This window comes from Chrysochloris asiatica, unplaced genomic scaffold (assembly GCF_000296735.1).
Source record: "Chrysochloris asiatica unplaced genomic scaffold, ChrAsi1.0 scaffold00078, whole genome shotgun sequence".
Classification (NCBI taxonomy): Eukaryota; Metazoa; Chordata; class Mammalia; order Afrosoricida; family Chrysochloridae; genus Chrysochloris; species Chrysochloris asiatica.
The window spans coordinates 11,099,173-11,117,106 of record NW_006408596.1 but is presented as its reverse complement, the minus strand read 5'-3'; the positions used below and the strand labels follow the sequence as shown (position 1 = coordinate 11,117,106).

The 17,934-nt window shown below is 42.3% G+C and overlaps 1 protein-coding gene across 1 annotated transcript in view; it reads left to right on the top strand.

The window, feature by feature from the left end:
* FBXW8 (F-box and WD repeat domain containing 8) overlaps positions 1 to 17,934 on the top strand; it is a 237,150-nt gene that overhangs the window by 142,001 nt on the left and 77,215 nt on the right. Inside the window, exons 6-7 of the mRNA XM_006865507.1 lie at positions 3,158 to 3,354; positions 6,713 to 6,919. Coding sequence (XP_006865569.1) covers positions 3,158 to 3,354; positions 6,713 to 6,919 — 404 coding nt within the window. The remainder of the gene's footprint in view (positions 1 to 3,157; positions 3,355 to 6,712; positions 6,920 to 17,934) is intronic.

Below are 17,934 nucleotides of genomic sequence, written 5' to 3'. Positions count from 1 at the left end.
TATAACTGATTGGAATACCTAAAAGGGGTTCTAGAACTTGCCCAGTGAAATAGACCTCGTGCAAAGCCTTTACAGAGTATAGGACTTTAGGTGGAATCCTCACTCCCATCTAGAACCTTATGAGGTGAGACATTCTCACTAGAGAGGACAAGCGACTGGAACAGCTACAGTGACAGAAGATACATCTTCATGATGAACCTGACCTATACTCACAGCAGTAGTTACTCAAAATACAAACAGAGAGTGAAAGAGTCTTCACATCAAGTATCAATGCTATCCGCTCTGTACACAGGGTAGATAGGTACAGGCAACTTAGATACTGGCTACCTAAAATGAGGGGGCAATAAAGGCACAAAGTGACAGCCTTACAAGGTTTCGAGAGGGAGTTTAGTTTAAGAATATGCGGGGGAAATAAAGAGTCCCCACTGAATAGCTGTCATCTTGTCTAGATGGGTCTGGCGAAAAGAGATGGGGGTAAGATTCGTTAGATTCAATAGTGAATAATTGTTATCATGACTAATTGCAACTGTTAAAACTGTAAACATAGAAGTTTTTTTTTTTTTAACAAAAACGTGAGAGTGGTTAATCTTACAATCCAGAAACAGAGGACCTTAGGACCATAAAGAGAGAAGCGCACAAACAGAATGCAGGCCCTTATCCAGAGATGCGGCAGAGATGGGGGCATGGAGAAGGGTAGTGGTTGAGGACTCTAGATTCATGGACTAAGAAGAGAAGGACTAAGAGCTGGTGGCCAGGAGCAGACTTGCAGAATGTGCGCTTTGGAGATGTAAATTATTATATATGCCTGAGTGTTTTTTAGTGTGTGTGTGTATTTTTAAAAAAGCTAAAGTGGACAGAGAGAAATACTGTTAACCTATGGTACATGCAGGGGATTATAATCTATATGATGAAACAAGGTATATGATTTGTTGAATATAAAACTGTTTATATATGCCCTGTAAACTTTCACTCAATCCACAATAAAAAAACTTTAATTAAATAAATAAAAAGAAGACGAAGAAGACGGGTCATATCCACAAGAACACCCACACTTGAAGATAATACCCACTTGACCTGGCTTCAATGACTGGATGATCAGAGCTCTAGTAGATGTAGAAAAAAGAAGAAAAAAGGAGTAATCTGATACAATTTGATGAACTTGACCTACACCTATGGATGCAGTAGCTTAAAAGAGGGAACAAATCTTTACAGGAAGGATTATTCTCACTCCGGAAACCCTATACTGGGTCGTTATGGGTCGGAACCGACTCGACGGCACTTAACAACAACAACCATACATAGAGTAGACACATTTGGGCAAGTTGGACATTGTTGTTGTTGTTGTTGTTGTTAGGTGCCATTGAGTAGGAACCGACTCATAATGACCCCATGCACAGCAAAACGAAACAATGTCCGATCCTGGGCCAACCTCACTACCGCCGCCACACTTGTGACGCCATCAATGATGTCAACCTGGCTGATCCATCTTGTTGGGAGTCTTCCTCTTTTACTCTGACCCTCCACCTTACCCAGCATGACATCCTTCTCCAGTGACTCTTCTCTCTGGACAATGTGTCCATAGTATGAGACACGAAGCTTAGCCATCTTGGCCTCCAAGGAGCACTCTGGTTGCACTTCTTCCAAAACAGATCTATTGGTTCTTTTGGCAGTCCATGGCACTTTCAGTATTCTCCAATACCACAACTCAAAGGCATCAATTCTTCTACGATCTTCCTTATTCACTCTCCAGCTTTCGCATCCATATGAGGTTATTGAAAATACCATGGCTTGGGTCAGGCGCACCTTAGTCTTCAAGCTGACATCTCTGCTCTTCAATATTTTAAAAAGTTCCTGTGCAGCAGATTTGCCCAATGCAATACGTCGTCTGATCTCTTGACTGCTGCTTCCGCGAGTGTTGGTAGTTGATCCAAGAAGAATGAAGTCCTTGACAACCTCAATCTCTTCTCCATTGATAAGAATGCTGTTTATTGGTCCAGTGGTGAGGATTTTTGTTTTCTTTACATTGAGTTGTAATCCATACGTAAGGCTGTGCTCTTTGATCTTCATCAGTAAATATTTTAAGTCCTCTTCACTTTCAGCAAGCAAGGTTGTATCATCTGCATATCTCAGGTTGTTAATAAGTCTTCCTCCAATCCTGATGCCACGTTTTCCTTCATAGAACCCAGCTTCTTGTATTATTTGCTCAGCATACATATTGAACAAGTATGGTGAAAGAACACAACCTTGTCGCACACCTTTCCCAATTTTAAAACGTTCAGTGTTCCCATGCTCTGTTTGAACAACTGCTTCTTGGTCTAGGTACAGATTTCTCAGAAGTACAATTAAGTGTTCTGGAATACTCATACTTCTCAATGTTGTCCATAGCTTGTCATGATCCACACAATCAATAGCCTTCGCATAGTCAATAAAGCATAGGTAAACATCCTTCTGATATTCTCTGCTTTCAGCCACTTCTGTTATTGATGAGAACTTTTACATAGCTTGACTCTTCTTCCTATAATTGACAAGACTACAGTAATTGAAGCATATATTTTGTGTACATACTTCTATGTGTGTGTATATATATATAAATGCATAATTGCATTAAAGAAGATATACATTTATTATTTGGTAAGTATCAGATTTCCTCCAAAGTAGATGAATTAGTTTGTGCTCCTACCAACAATGTAAGAGAGAATGTATTCTTCCTTCTTCACACACACACACAAAAAGATTTAAAAAATCTATAAAGTAAGAAAAAAGATAAGACTGTTTCTCCATATTCTCAACAGCAGAAAGCTTTATGAAATTTTCTCTTTGTTAATTTGACGGAAAATGCTATCATTGCACTTCTTATTTACATTTCATGATTGTGAGTGAATTTTTACTTTTTGTCATGTTTACATGACGGTAGTATTTCTTTTTTGCATGTAGCAGACTCAGACCCTTTGCTCACCTTTCAGTTGTTATTTTCTTATGGAATCTTAGAAATCTTTTATGTAGCTAGGAAATTGGTCCTTGTAATATGTGATATATATGTATATGACTAATTTGTCATTTATCTTTGAATTTTGTTTATATTGCATGATTGCTGTTTTATATCTGTGCATTTTAAGTGAATTTAAGATTGTTACTGGCATCGTTTCCTTCTACATAGGAATTGTCAATATTTGGGATCTAAGGACTGGAAAGTACCCTATTCATCGTTTTGAGCATGACGCAAGAATACAGGCCCTGGCCCTCAGTCAGGATGATGCGACAGTTGCCACTGCTTCTGCCTTTGATGTCATAATGTTGTGCCCCAATGAAGAAGGATATTGGCATATAGCTGCAGAATTTGAAGTTCAGAAATTGGTGAGTCCCTAGTCTGCTCTTTTATTTTGCATTCTGAGAATCTCTGCATCCGTGTAAATAAATAGCAATGATGTTGGCCAGCCCCTGTTCATATTGAGCTTCCTGTGGCCTCTAAATCCATAAGTCTCATAACAAAATCGCTAAACCCATTGCTGTCGAGTTGATTCAAACTCATAGCGACCCTGTAGCACTGAGTAGAACTACCCCTTAGGATTTCCAAGGCCATAATCTTTATGGAAGCCGACTGCTTTATGGAAGCAGAGCTGCTGATGGGTTCAAACCACTGACTTTTTGTTTATCAATAGTGTTTAGCCTCAGCACCACCAGGATTCCTTTAGATCCCATAAGAACCCTGTGAAGTGTAGATAGCTTTTATCTTCTTGGTTGACCATGACAGAAACAGGCTGAGAGTGTTAACGACTTATCCAGCTCTAGAGCTAAGAAGTTGACACTCAAACCTCAGGGCTGCCTTTCATCACTGTGGTCCTCAGCTTCCCTCAGACTGAAGTGATGGACTTGTAGCTCTGGAAATTTGAGCTTGTTTTCTGGCCTGATAGGTAAGTGAAAATGAGTTCAGAGGTGCCAGCCCTGTCCATATGGAAAGGAAGATTTCCATCCTGGACTTGCTCACTCCCAAGATTTTCTCACCTGGAACTAAAAGTAACTCTAAAGTGAAAATGCTCTAAGTGAGTGTTAATTAGGTAGCTGTTTTCCAGAATGCCCTGTACAAGGCTGAGCCAACCTTATGACTCCTTTTCTTAGAGCTTATTCCAGAGCTCAGTCAGTAGCACCTGTCTTGTACATAAACCTCTTTATATTTGTTTGGTTGAAGATGATTTGCTAGTAGGAAGGAAAGTCATACAGGGAGGCTGAAATCTGATGGTGTTAAATTGGGATTGGGATTTAATTTAAAAACACTTGATTGGGGCACTAACAGCTGAGCAAGCAGCAAAGTCAATGCTGAAATAGTGAACCGATGGCCTGACTTGGAATAAACTCCTGTTCCTCTTCTTATTCTCCTGGTGGATATTTTTTAGACTGGAATAACTAATAAAGCCGTCCGTTACTGCTTTGCCACCATCAGCTCCTTGCCCCTTTAATGACCAGATCTCTGCAGTTGAGATGTGTCATTTCTCCAGCACTGCCTAATGTTGTCATCTTATCTTGGGGTTTTCATAGGAAAATATGGAAGCACGAGGCTTTCTGTTTGTTTTAAAGTCTGCTGGTCTTGGATTATAGGGCACTGTGGATCAGTACTAACTCTGTGAAGGCAGACAGTTACTTACGATGTGAGGCTCTCTAGAAAGTATAAATCCTGCTTTGGCAAGAGGTAGCATCCTGGCACAGCTGAGCACCTTTTTGAAGTTATTTGCAGCTTCCAGCAAATGGCACAACCGCGTTCAGCCTGAGCCTTTCAGTCTGTCAAATAGCCAAATGAAGATGAAGTCAAATGACTAGACCGAGGATGTCAGAGGCAGGAAAATACGGAAAGCGTTTCAGAATAGGAGGGAGGGGAAGCAAGCAATTCTTGTAGGAGCATATTTAAGAACAAGTTTTGTGTATTGCTTCTTGCACTGGGTGAGAATGTGCCGAGTGTCTCTGGAAAAGGCATTCCCTGGCCTGCACAACTGGGCCATTTTGGTCTTTCCAGATATGCTTCCTGAATAGCAGTGGCAGTGTTCCCAGGTTTGTAATATTAGCCTAGGACATCCATCCTTTGTGATGGGTCCACAGTCTGGGTTGTGGACTGCCTACGGCTCACACTGGTGGGCCTGAGGATTAGCAGAGTTACTCAGATGTTTAAGCGCTGCAAGCTCCTGTGGATGGTCTTCAGGATTCAGGTTTTTGAGCTCTTTGGCACGTTGTCCGGTGAATGCTGTCCTCCCACACTGTGGGTTTTCGTTAGTATGGCTCACCTTCACCATGCAGAGTCTCCTAATTTACTCAAGGAGCATGTAGACTGTGTGGGGGTCGGGGGAGTGAAACGGGGCTGCTGCTGGGTGATTCTTCCTGCAGGGCACTCATCAGTCAGACCTCAGCAGGTAGAGAAAGGTGGTAGGGGTCCTGCATGTCTGAGCCACTGATGTAGAATAAAAAAGCTTGTTGGGAATGGCCAGATAGACACTTTGTGAACTTACTGCTGAGCATTCAAACTAGGAGAAAGAGGATAGCAAAGATTTTTTTTTAATCTTTGGCAAAACATTTTTTTCGTGGTTTACATAGATGTAAAGATATAGCTTTTGTTCATTTGTAACCAAGCAAATTGTATTATTAAATTCTTTTTCATGTAAAAAATCAACCTTAATTTCTGGAGCAATTTCGTGGCTCAGAAGTTAAGATGAAAGGTTTATTGTGAGAAATCTCCTTTTCTCCCTTCTCTTAACCTTTTTCCCTTCCTGAAGGCAGTCATTGTTAGCAGATTCATGCATGTACAAGCCAAGCAGCGCATTGTACACTTTCTCTGTCACCATGTTTGACACATGTGTTAAAAGCCCAAATCCTGGCCTTCTCACTTTGCTTCCTTGCTCCTCCTGCCTCGCCCCATTTGTCTTGGAGTTGATTTCATTTCTTCATGTGTTTCCTATGTTGTTGTTGTTGTTAAGTATCATGAAGTCACTTTTCACTCATAGTGACCCTGCACAAGGTTTCCGAGATTGCAAATCTTTATGGGAGCAGAAAGCCTCATCTTTCTCCTGTGGAACACCTGGTAGTTTAAAACTGCCGACCTTGAAGTTACCAGCCCGATTCGAACCCACAGTGCAGCCAGGTGTTTCCTATAACTGCACAGTATTCCATTGTTTAGATGTGCTGTATGTTATTCCTTTAGTCCCTTAGTAGTGGATTTTAGGTTTTCCAGTGTTTTACTGTGACAAAATTGTGCTACAAATGACCTTGAATGCATTCATTTTGATTTTCTAAGTAAGTAAATTCCTAGAATTGGACCTATTGGAGCAGAGCAGATGTGCATTTGTAATTTCTGGAAGTTTTGCCTGGTTTCCCTCTGTACAAATTGGATCGGTTTATTTCCCACCAACAGTCGGTGGAATCCACCACTTCCAGCCCAGTGTGTTTTCAAACTTCTTGCTCTCCCAGTATAACAGGAGCAAATAGCATTTCCGGGAATGTTTACTTTGTGTTTCTCTTATTAGGAGTGTATGGTGTTTCTCTTATGATGAACACCTGATTTATGTCAGAGCTGTTGGTGTTCTCTGCTTTGTCTCCTACCCCTCTGCCCATTATTTTCTATTGGGTTGCTGATCTTCTCATTGATACGTTAAAGCAGTTGTATATTTTTGACCAAGTCATGAAGTATTTCAGGTGAGATCTTAAGCACTAAACAACTCTCATCCTTTAACAGGTTGACTACCTTGAAATTGTCCCAGGTACTGAGAGGTACCCTGTGGCAGTAGCCACTGCTGGAGACCTGGTCTACCTGCTAAAAGCTGAAGACTCTGCCAGAAACCTCCATTACATCTACGGCCAGCCTGTCACATGTCTTGATGTCTCAGCCAACCAAGTTGCTTTTGGTGTGAAGAGTTTGGGCTGGGTGTATGAAGGAAACAAGGTACTGAAAATAGCAAGATAGTGCTGTTAATAATAAGAAAAGAAAAGAAAAGAAAAAAAAATATATATATATATTTTTTTTTTTTTTAAAGAAAGCTTAAAAACAAAAGTTCTGCGATATTTTTTCTGGATATTTTAAGGTAATTTATCAGAACTGTAAAAAATCAAACAAAAACCAAGCATTTTCAAAGTGTATAAAATGAAAAGTAATTGTTTCCATTCTCCTTATTTCCCCAGTCCCACTCCAAAAAAGAATGTATTAAGTATCCTTCTAGAAACATTTAATGCATGTGGGATCATAGTATACTGTTCTGTACCTAGCATTTTTTTACTCAGTAATAGACCTTGGAGAACATTCCATATCAGAGTAGAGCAAATCCCTCTCCACGGGATTCCCACGTATGCTTACAACCTATAGTTTGTGCTCAGTTTTAATCAGTCCCCTCACTGGTGGACATTTAGGCTGCTTCAGACATTTGGGCAACTGTAGATGACATCATGGGAAGTATTGCAACTTGCAGAAGTTCATGTGTATGTGTTGTTGTTAAGTGCTTTCGGGTCAGTTCTGACTCATAGTGATCCTGTATAGGGTTTACAAGGAGCGGCTGGTGTGTTTGAACCGCCAACTGAGTGATTCAGATCGACCTGGTGTGTATGTATACCTCTAACGTGTCAAGTCCTTGCCATTATATTGCTCAGTCAGAGGATATGTGGAATTATGATACTGAGGTTGTTGTTAAGTGCTGTTGAGTCAGTTCTGACTCATGGTAAGCTTGTATAGCGATTCCGAGGCTATATATCTTGCGGGAGTAGAAATCCTCATTTTTTCTTCGGGGGAGCAATTGGTGGGCTCAAACCATCACCCTTGTGGCTTCGAGTCCAGTGCTTATATTACAGTGCCACCATGCTTGGTGATGTAGTTGTTGTTGAGTGCCATTGAGGATCGAGTCAGTTCCGACCCGTCGGCTTGATAGTCCATGCCAAATTGTTCTCCCAAAAGGCGCATTCAAACTTACTTTCTCACTAGCAGTGCTATTATTGGGCCAGAAGCAGTGGGGAGGACATGTTTGTAATGGAAATGCTTTCAGTGATGACTAAATGATATCACTGCCTTACATTTTACTGTCCTGAGTACTTAACCTTAGGCCTCCTTTAAGGAACTTTTCTCACCCTTTCTGTAGGATCAGGGGAGAGAGGGATGAGGGTACTGGGTTGCATTTTCCTTCAGTTTGCCTGCTCCAGCTGGCGGTCTCTTCTGAGGGCCTGGCGGGTCTCCTAGGGCAGGAGGCAGTATAAAGAGCTGGGGAAAAACTGGGTTCTGGTCACACAAGGTGTGCCTCAGAGAGGTTCCAGTTTCTCTGTTTGTAAAGTGGGAACCATAACACTACCTGTTTCACAGAGCTGAAGGATTAAGTGGAAGAATGTATGTGGGACTTTAAGCATGGTACCTGGCATAGATGAGTTCACTGTCGCGTGCTTTCTTCTATTTCCACCACTTACGGTTCGCCTCTGGTCTCTGGTTTGATTCTGTACATCTTATTCCTCCTTTGTAATGTGGCCTATATAGTCAGATCTCCTTTCTGTAGGTGCCACTGGCTTTATATCCTGGTGAGCACTCACAGAACTGAAGCAGCTTGCCTTCCAGTTATGTAATTTTCCTCTGGAAAGCAGTTCAAGCAGTAGAAAGTACAGGTAGCTTCTTTTCATTTCACCTTAAGAAGTTCCTTCCACTGTGCTCAAGTCAGACTGTTTCCGTGGAGTGAAGCCAGCATATCTTAGCTGGAAAGTCTCTGATGATATAACTCCATGTTTTGTCTTCCCAGGAAGTTGGGGGATCGGGAATCCGTTTCCTCAGGCAGTTTCCTTTCTCAGACTTTGAAAAAAACTTCCTTTTCAGATCCTGGTGAGCTCATTTGTTGAGCTGATTTTTCATCCATTATGTTTTCAAATTTTGATTGTCTCATTTTTTTCTAGAATTCTCTACATACTGAGGTGATAGTTATATCTAATGCTTGCCTAGCTTACATTTTTCAGGTACCCAGCAGGTCCTGTTTCTCTTTATGTGAATGGATTTATTGTCCTGTTGTGGTGCAGTCATAGTGGATATAAGAGGGGGCTTTAAAAGGTATATGGAAAATGGAGTGAAAAGATCATGGATTTTTTTCCACAGACATTTTGATGCACCTTTGCATTTGAGAAACCAGTTAAAAAGCTAGTTCAGAAAATGAAAGGTGAGAAGGTTTTTTTAAAGATATGGATGTAGAGTAGTACTTTTGAAAATTTCCAGCCCAATTAAAAACATTAATTATAGAAATCAGCTGTATAGACCATCAAATTGCTTTTGATAGTTCTTAATTGACATTTTATAATTTGGAATAGAAGTATATTTGCTGTAAGAATGTGTCTAACTACCCTGTTGGCGTGTGACAGTAGTGTTGTCTTGCATATACACTTGTGGGTACAGCACACCCCTGAGTAGCAGGAGGGTGGCTTTGGTTGTTGGTAGTAACTGGTAATAGCTTTACGTCTAGGCGTTTCTCCATCGTGAATGCTGCCCAGTCAAACCCAAAAAATGCCAGTCTTCCCCATGTCTCTCTCTGTTTTTGCAGACTTTCCACCTAATTGTGTTTACTGGATTGTTTTGGAGTTCCTCAGAAAATCATTACTGTTTATCGTTTCTGTGAATTAAGCCCTGCGCTGGGTGACTCTGGGAGATTCTCCTAGTGTCCTACTATGCCAGGATGAGATTTTGTCATTCCCCAGTAGTCTCCTGTTCAGGACATAGTGTCATTGTGCTGGTGAATACTGTGGTTTGGCGTCTGCACTTCGCTCAGCATAGCATGACCCAGCACGTTGTATTAGGATCGTGTGGGACCATTAACAGTGGCATTTAGTCTGGAGCTGTAGTCATACTGGGCCTTGTGTTTCTACTGCTAGGATTCAGATAAAGGCTTTATGAGAACAGAGAGAGTTTGGCTTACCTTCATTTGTACCTAATGCAGAACTGGGGTTTATTGATAGTTCGTTATTGATTAACTGTGATAAAACCAGACACAGAAGTCTAAAATATTGGGATCTAATTTTAGTTAGGTGCTAGAATCTCTCTAACCTGTAGATGTATTACAGGTGCTATTTTTGTTTAGTTAGTGGGTCCTTGCACCACACAGTGACCATGTTAGCATTTTACAAACACCACGGCTATGTGAACAGCAAGTTATAAGGGTTCATCAATTTATCTCTCTAGCCAGCCTTTGAAGTATTCATCACCAAAAGATTCCTGAGGTCCATTTGTGTTCCTGGCAATGGAGTGTGATTAGCAGTATTAGGCACAGATTTCTACCAACGGGTATGTTTAGGTGACCTGACTCTGTTTACAAACATGATTTTCTAAGGAAATGAAACCAAGTAATATAAGAAAGCTTATCTACTTACTATTTTAAAAGGCTGTTGAGTACATCTGGCTGCTTTGCCCTCTCCGGCTCCGATGGAACAGGAACAGAGAGAGGCCCTACTCTGTCTGCCACATCTCAGTTCACCTATGGGGCAGGCCTTCCCAGCCTTGGACTTCAAAGACCCCACTTTATCTTGTCAAAAGTTTTTCTCACTAAATAAACTCATTCGAAAAAAATAAACCAAACCCAACCCACTGCCACCAAGTCAGTTCTGACTCATAGCGACCCTGTTTATGGTTTCTGAGACTGTAAATCTTTATAGGAGCAGACAGCCTCATCTTTCTTCCTCGGAGCAGCGGGTGGGTTTGATCCACCAATGTTGTGATTAGCGGTCAACGCCTAACCTGCAAGGCTACCAGGGCTCCTTGTTGTTGTTGTTAAGTGTCATTGAGTCCATTCTGACCCATATCAACCCTGCACAGGGTTTCTGAGGAGCAGCTGATGAGTTTGAACTGCTGACCATATGGTTCAAACCAACTTGCAGTTGGGTGTTTATCTATCCTACAGCACCATACCAGCACTCCTTAGACCGAGGAAAAGTGGCTGTTTTCTATTTTTACCTTTTCATAAATGATCAGATCTTTAAACATCTTTTAAAAAGAGCAGTTGTTTCAAATTCAAAAATGGAGGGACTTCAAGTCCTTTCACCCTGCTGTCCTGCCCCCATACTTCTTCCTGGAGCCAGACCAGCATGACCACCAGAGCCTATGGAAAGTAGACTTAAATGGTAACTGGAGTTTTCCACAATCAATTTGTACCACTTCAGATATAAGCAAGTTGCTGCGAGAAATCCTGGTGGTGCAGTGGTCACAAGCTGAACTGCTCCCCTAACCCCCCAGCGACTCTGTGGAAGAACGATGTGGACGTCTGTTTCTGTGAAAATGATATTTATACTCCGTCCTATAGGGTCAGTACGTGCACTCAACTCTCTCTTAATGTAAAGGCTTAAATACTGTTATCATTCTTCATCTTGTTCTTCTTGCAACAAAATCTCGTAGAGGTTATTTCATCATTTCTTATAACCTGATAAAAAGCTTCCTGAGGTTTCCTGTTTTTCAGTTTCTTGACCTTCCACCTTGCTGGATAGGCCTTAATTTACCCAGATAGTTCCCCATTGGTGGATGTCTAATCACTCCCATTCTTTTACTACTGCAAACAATTCGAGCCTCAGTATAGACTCGCTGGGTCAAAGGTGCATGTCCCTTCCACATTTTGATAGCTAGTGCTCTGCATACCACTTGTGCCTTAGCCAGTGGTGGATGAGCCTGCTTCCCATCCCCATGACCTCTCTCAGCTCTTACAGAAACATCAGAACAAAATAAGGCCAAAAGGGCTCTACCCAGGTCTGTCTGGTCCTGCCCTTGGCTTGAATTTTTTCTCAGCCCCCTCCTTTTAGTCTGATGGATGCCTGGTCCGCGAGGCTCCACTTCGAGCGAGTGTAGTGGGGTTTGATAGCCACACCGGGCTGGGTTATGGAGGAGAGCGCTGCAGCGCACTCTTGTCTGTGCCCCTTGGAGTATTTAGTGCCTATTGAGGGAGAGCCCATAATTCTTTGGTGCCAGCAACTTACTTGCCTCCCTTCTAATGAGGAGGGTTGGGCACAGTAGCTATTGGGCTCTTCTCAAAGATCCATAGTCCTTGTAGCAGTCAAATGGAGAATGCTGTGTAGCTGAGATGGGTTGATGGCTCCTTTGCTCTACCATTTCCCTCTAGTGAGATCTCCCAAGGGCCCCGCCTATTGCTGGCAGAAATGATTGGGCAGGAGAGTGCTTCGTGTTTCCCATCAGCTCCTATGTCTGGCTGGGTAAGAGGGGGTATGTGGCAATAATAGTTGCTTGAAGGTCTTTTTAGGTGAAAATAGAATCTAATCAGTGTTGATGTTACATTCTTGGGCTCTCAGAATTTCACTGAAGAAGAGCCATTGCAGAGAGACTTGTGACTGTGAGAGCAATGACTCTGGCTGAGTCTTCACCATGCTGCTGTGGCCCTTTGTACTTAAACATCCTTTAAAATGTGGTTTTAAATCTAAGCTAGTCCCTGAGTCTGTCAAGAATAATTCCATACATGAGAACATATTTATGATGCCTGATCATCTTTATTTTCTTGCTGAAATTTAATTTTGGTCTTGGAGGTGGGTCCAGTTGGAAGATAGAATAGCCTTGTTTAAGAGCATTATGTTGACGATGAGTCTCATGTCTTGTAAAGAAAGAGAGAGAGATCCACTTAGGGCTCTTAGCATCATTCGATGTATTTGGACATCTTTCCTAATTCAGCGCTGAAGTACTTGGCATTTGATGGCAGATTGTATTAAGCAGTGCGTCGGCGTGCATCCTAATCAGGGAGAAGTGAGTGAAGTAATCCACAAGGCTAGTGTGCATTTGACAAGGACGCTTGCTTAGCGCTGCTGCCTCAGCTTACATCACACTGGAAAATAATTGCTAACGTCTCTTATGGTAATCAGTCCCTATCCTCGGACGTGAAGAGACTCAGGATTGGTTGCTAGCCCTCGTCATGAGTTGAAATATCAGTCTGAGAGAGCCTTTGGATTCCTTAATGCATTACTTGGGGGTTCTGGCTGCATTTTCCCAGACCTACCCCAGAATATAGAATCCATCGTTTGATTCCAGGGGGGCATATATTCGTATTTCACATACAGAATGACTAATTTCAAATGGAACCTTCACAAAGTTCACCTTCCCTTTACACCTTGATCATTTTTAGTATTTGCCGTCATTTTGGATGAAATCTAGAAAAAGAGCTGGTGAGAGCCAGTTTCTAGGTGATTGGGTGTTATTGATGCCAAAAGGAAACATTTCTGTGACTTTGTCCTAGTAGTAAGACTTCTTGAACAGCTGCTGTGTGCTCGATTTCTGATGTGCCTGCTTCAGAAATCACACATGCCACCTGCCTCTGGTGGACTGTTGCATGGCCCTGCTCAGCAATTTAGCAATAAAAATGGAGTTTTCTCCAAGTTGAGATAGACCTAAGGTCATAGAGAGACCTTCACAGTGAATCTGGTGAAATCCAGAGATGATGGAAGAGTATACAGATAAATGAATGGGCACTGATCAAACATTCCATTCCAGTTGTGTTTTGTTTTTTAAATGTTTTATTGTGAATTATGATAGTTTACATGGAAGAACATTAGCTTTACATTCATCCTATTGTATATTGTTTCATTGCCATGGCTACAGTTCCCTCCATGCATCATCAAACAAACAAAGGGTATATACCCTGCAGGCCTGCCTCTCAGTTGTCAGCACACAGCCCCTCTCCTTCCTTGGGTCTAAAGTCCCCAGCTGCTCCATCTCTCCATGTCATTGGCTCTGCCTCCATCTCTGGCATCACGGTTTCTCTGGGTAGGGTCCCGCACTCCGCTCCTTAGAAGTCAGGATGGCAAGACTTCATCTCATGTACTTTGGACATATTGTCAGAAGGGACTAGGTCCTGGAAAAGGACATCATGCTTGGTAAAGTGAAGGGCCTGAGAAAAAGAGGAAGCCCTTCGAGGGAATGAAGTGACATAGTGGCTGCAACAATGGGCTTAAACATAACAACTGAGGATGGTGCAGATATGGCCTTGTGCTTCATTCTGTTGTGCACAGGGTTACTACCAGTGGGCAGCACCTAACAACCACATTCATACTAATTAACATAACTAATTATATTACTGACACCATTATAATACTAAAGCACATACAAAACACAATTGGAGCTAGGAGGAAGGTAGAATCCTCACTGAGTAGTATCCAATCTGTCTGGGTGGGACTGATGAAAGGAGATGGGAATAACACTCATGTGGCACAATAGTGAATAATTACTATCAGGACTGACTGTGAGGGTTGGAAATGTAAAAGTGGACGTTTTGTAGTAAAAGGAGGGAAGTGACTGCAAAGTCATTCTGGCTGCATTTCTTCCAAGACAAATTTGTTTATTCTTCTGGAGGTCCATGGAACTTTGACTATTCTTCTCCAATATCATAATTCAATTGCATTGATTCTTTACTGGTCTTCCTGAGGCACTGTCCAGCTTTCACATGCAAAAAATGCAGTTGAAAATACCATGACTTGGGTCAGATACAACCTAGTCCTCAAAGTGACATCTTTGTTCTTTTAACACTTTAAAGAGTCTTTTCCTGCTGATAAATTTAAATCTCTTCTCAGTAATGAAGAAGTATAAGTGAAATTCCCATCAAATGTTCTGAAATCCTTCCACAGATCCCTGGTGATTAGATTCTCAGGGCCAAACAAGAACCCTCTTACTTTGAGACCCTTTGGAAACTGGCCATCCCTAGTGTTTAATACAGCTATGGTAAGCAGTTCTGTGAACAGTATTCCTAATGCCTAAGGATCTCTGATGATCTTATGTTACAGGAAGTAGACAAAGGGTAGTATAACCATTGTGGGACCAGCCTGGACTTTGGAGTCAGAAACTCCTTAGGAAAGTTACTTCTACTTCTCGGTTCCCCGTTTGAGAAGTAGGGATAATGGAATTTCAGAAAGGTAGTTGATGTGGTTGGCATGTAGTCAGTATGTTTTAGAGTCCTTCTTCACCTTCCCTTCCCCATCAGCCTTGGTGTCAGGCTGAAGTTTACCAGCAAAGGCTGGGGAAAAAAAGGTGGGCATTCCAGAGGCAATGGGCTAGATGGGAGGCTGCTGTAGGGTGAGGCCGGGGAGCAGGCATGGGAGTGATTCCACCCACTGAGGCATAGGTAGGCCATGGCCTGCTGTGGAAGCTGTACTAAAGACGTAGTGATAGCAGGCTGTGGTCCGTCACACGTTTCCTGGAGAAACGTTTTGAAAGGCTCTATTGAGAGCCGGTCGCTTGTGCTTTGGTGCAAGACTTTCACTGGAAGTTAATGTAGATCCTCGGGCACTTTGCATGACAGCATTGGTGCTGAGTCCTAAGTCTTCATGCACACACTTGCATAGTTTTACATAACAATGTTTGCATCATTCTTTTTTTGAAAACAGAGTCATTGTTCTGGAGATCCTGAGCAAGTTTACAAAGCCATCACCTTGAAATGTATGATCTGTATTACGTTTCTTCTTGCTTGACTTTCTCATGAAGCTTAGCATTTTTTTTAGGGTCTAATTTGTATCCTAATGGCTTTCCTGACTGTTGATGTGAAATTTCCATCTCAGTTTTCTGTTCCACAGCCAAGGAGGAATGTGAACCTGGAGTTAATTTTGTGCATGTATTTGTTTCACTTCACAGATAGGGAGCTCCGGCTATGGCTTCTCCATGCCGGCACAGTGTGGGAGTCAGCATTATGAGGGTTAGAAGCCAGCTTGTTTTGTAATGAGTGAAGATCGAGGGAGGGGAGACCAGCTGAATGTTCGTTTGCCTTTGTGCCACAAGTCCAAACTTTCACACAGACACTGTGCTTTAGATACATAATCAAATGGGAAAGAAGGGCATGCAGCCAATGGCCGGCCTACGTTAATTAGAATTCAGAATACTCAGATAGTTCAAACATTTCACTGTTCCCAAATACACATGGCAGTTTAAGCCAGACTAATAAAATAATACAAAGATGAGAACTTTTGCTTTTTATTTTTGTTTTTATTTTCAGCATATGATTTATTAATTCCCTCAGTACTTCAGTCTTCTACAAGGCATTGTGTTAGAGAGCAGGTTTATAAGTAACTTATCAATTATTAAGTTGCAAATGAATCCTTCTAATGGAGTCCAAGTTACTCTTTTAAGCTTTCCCTCACATGTGATTAATTCACAGGGTAAATCTGGTTTTGTAGATAGGCACAGGGAAACTCCAGCCTTGCCTGCATTCTAAATGAAGGGACTCAGGGTCACAGCATTTCCAGTGAAGCCCAGACTCATGGACTGTGTCACACACCGAAAATCATGAACTGGATTCCGGCCTCCGCTCATTTCTGCTTGAGACCTGGACCATTCACATGGAATGTGGAACCACCTCAAACAGACCTGAACACTTCTGGATTTTTTCAGCTCTTTCCAGCACCTAAAAAGAATCTGGAGTTTCTTAGGATTATGCAAACAAGTTTAAAACTACTTTGGAAATGACATGAACATGCTTCCTCCATGAGTTCAGCTTTACTTGATGATGTGCAGGGGGAGGATCTCTCCAACTTGTCCTTCGTCCCCGTCCTCTGCTTGCTCCTGCTCCTCCTGCGTTTGCTCTCTTGTACGATGTGTTGGCACCTATCTTCAAGGGCCATTTCCATTTTTTCTGACTGAAGGCCACATACCAAGAACTGGGCATAGGCTCTGGTGTCTGTTTTCACCTGGTTATTAAGATTCTGAAGGATCAAATCCTCATTGTTCCTCCTAGTTTTCCAATTCCATGCTTTTAATACGAGTCCCTTGCACCAGCCTGGCCATGGCAATCCTGGCTATGCCACTTTAATTCCTGACCAGGGATGAGGACTGTTGTCCCCACTTCTCTGATCTCTTCATGTCCTTCCAAGAGAGCCAGTAGTGGTCCATGCATCCATCCAGGAACCCATTCACTACAAGAAGCCGTACCAGGGAGCGATCTGTCCCTCACTGAGTCCCCCTTTCTCTGAGCTCTTACAGCACACAGGCTCTGTCTCATGTGGTGATACTGTTACTGCTCGTCACCATGGCATAGCTTTCATAAAGCAAGTTTCCCCAACCAGATCTGCAGCAGTCAGGAGGTAGGACGTGAGGATAGAGGGAGTACTATTTACCTTTGCAATCGGTGAAGTTTTTTGTTTGACACCGGAGACAGTCGAGGTGTAGTTCTCAAACTTGAGCAGATGTCAGCATCAAGAATAGACATTCTGACTCAGTGGCTCTAGGGGAAGGCCCAAGAATTTGCATATCTGTTGGGATCCAGAGACCACACTTAGAACTCTGGAGTAGATGTTTAAGGAGCATGGGCTTTGGAGCCCACCAGCTGGGTTTGAATCCTGCTTCCAAACCTCTTAACTGTGCAAGTGGTTTGGCCAATTTATATTTTCATTTCCATGAATATAAAGTGGTAAAACTTGGTACACATCTTTGGGAATTGTGGAGTAAGTGAATTGATGCTTTTTACCAGTGTTCTGTATGTAAGAGAGCCCTAGGACGTGTATGAACCCTATAGACATCGAGTCAGTTCTGACTCAAAAGGGTGACACCATGTGTTAGAGTAGAACTGCTATGTAGGGTTTTCTTGGTTAATCTTTATGGAAGCAGGTTGCCAAAGCCTTTCTTTCGAGTTGCCACTGGATGGGTTTGAACTGCCAACCTTTATATAGTTGAGCACAAACCGTTTGTACCCCCCAGAGAGAGTCTACTGCTTATTGCTGTTGTTTAGTGCTGTCCAGTCAGTCCCACCCATATTGACCCTGTATAGGCTTTCCAAGGAGCCGTTAGTGAGTTTGAACCACAATCAATGCAGTGCTTATCCTTTAATGCCATCACAGAACCTCCCCATTTTTTGAGAGGATTGTTGTTGTTGTTAAGTGCCTTCGAGTCGGAGCCGACCCATAGCGACCCTGTACAGGGTTTCCGAGGGTGTAAATCCTTACGGGAGTAGAAAGCCTCATCTTTCTCCCGCGGAGCGGCTGGTAGTTTCG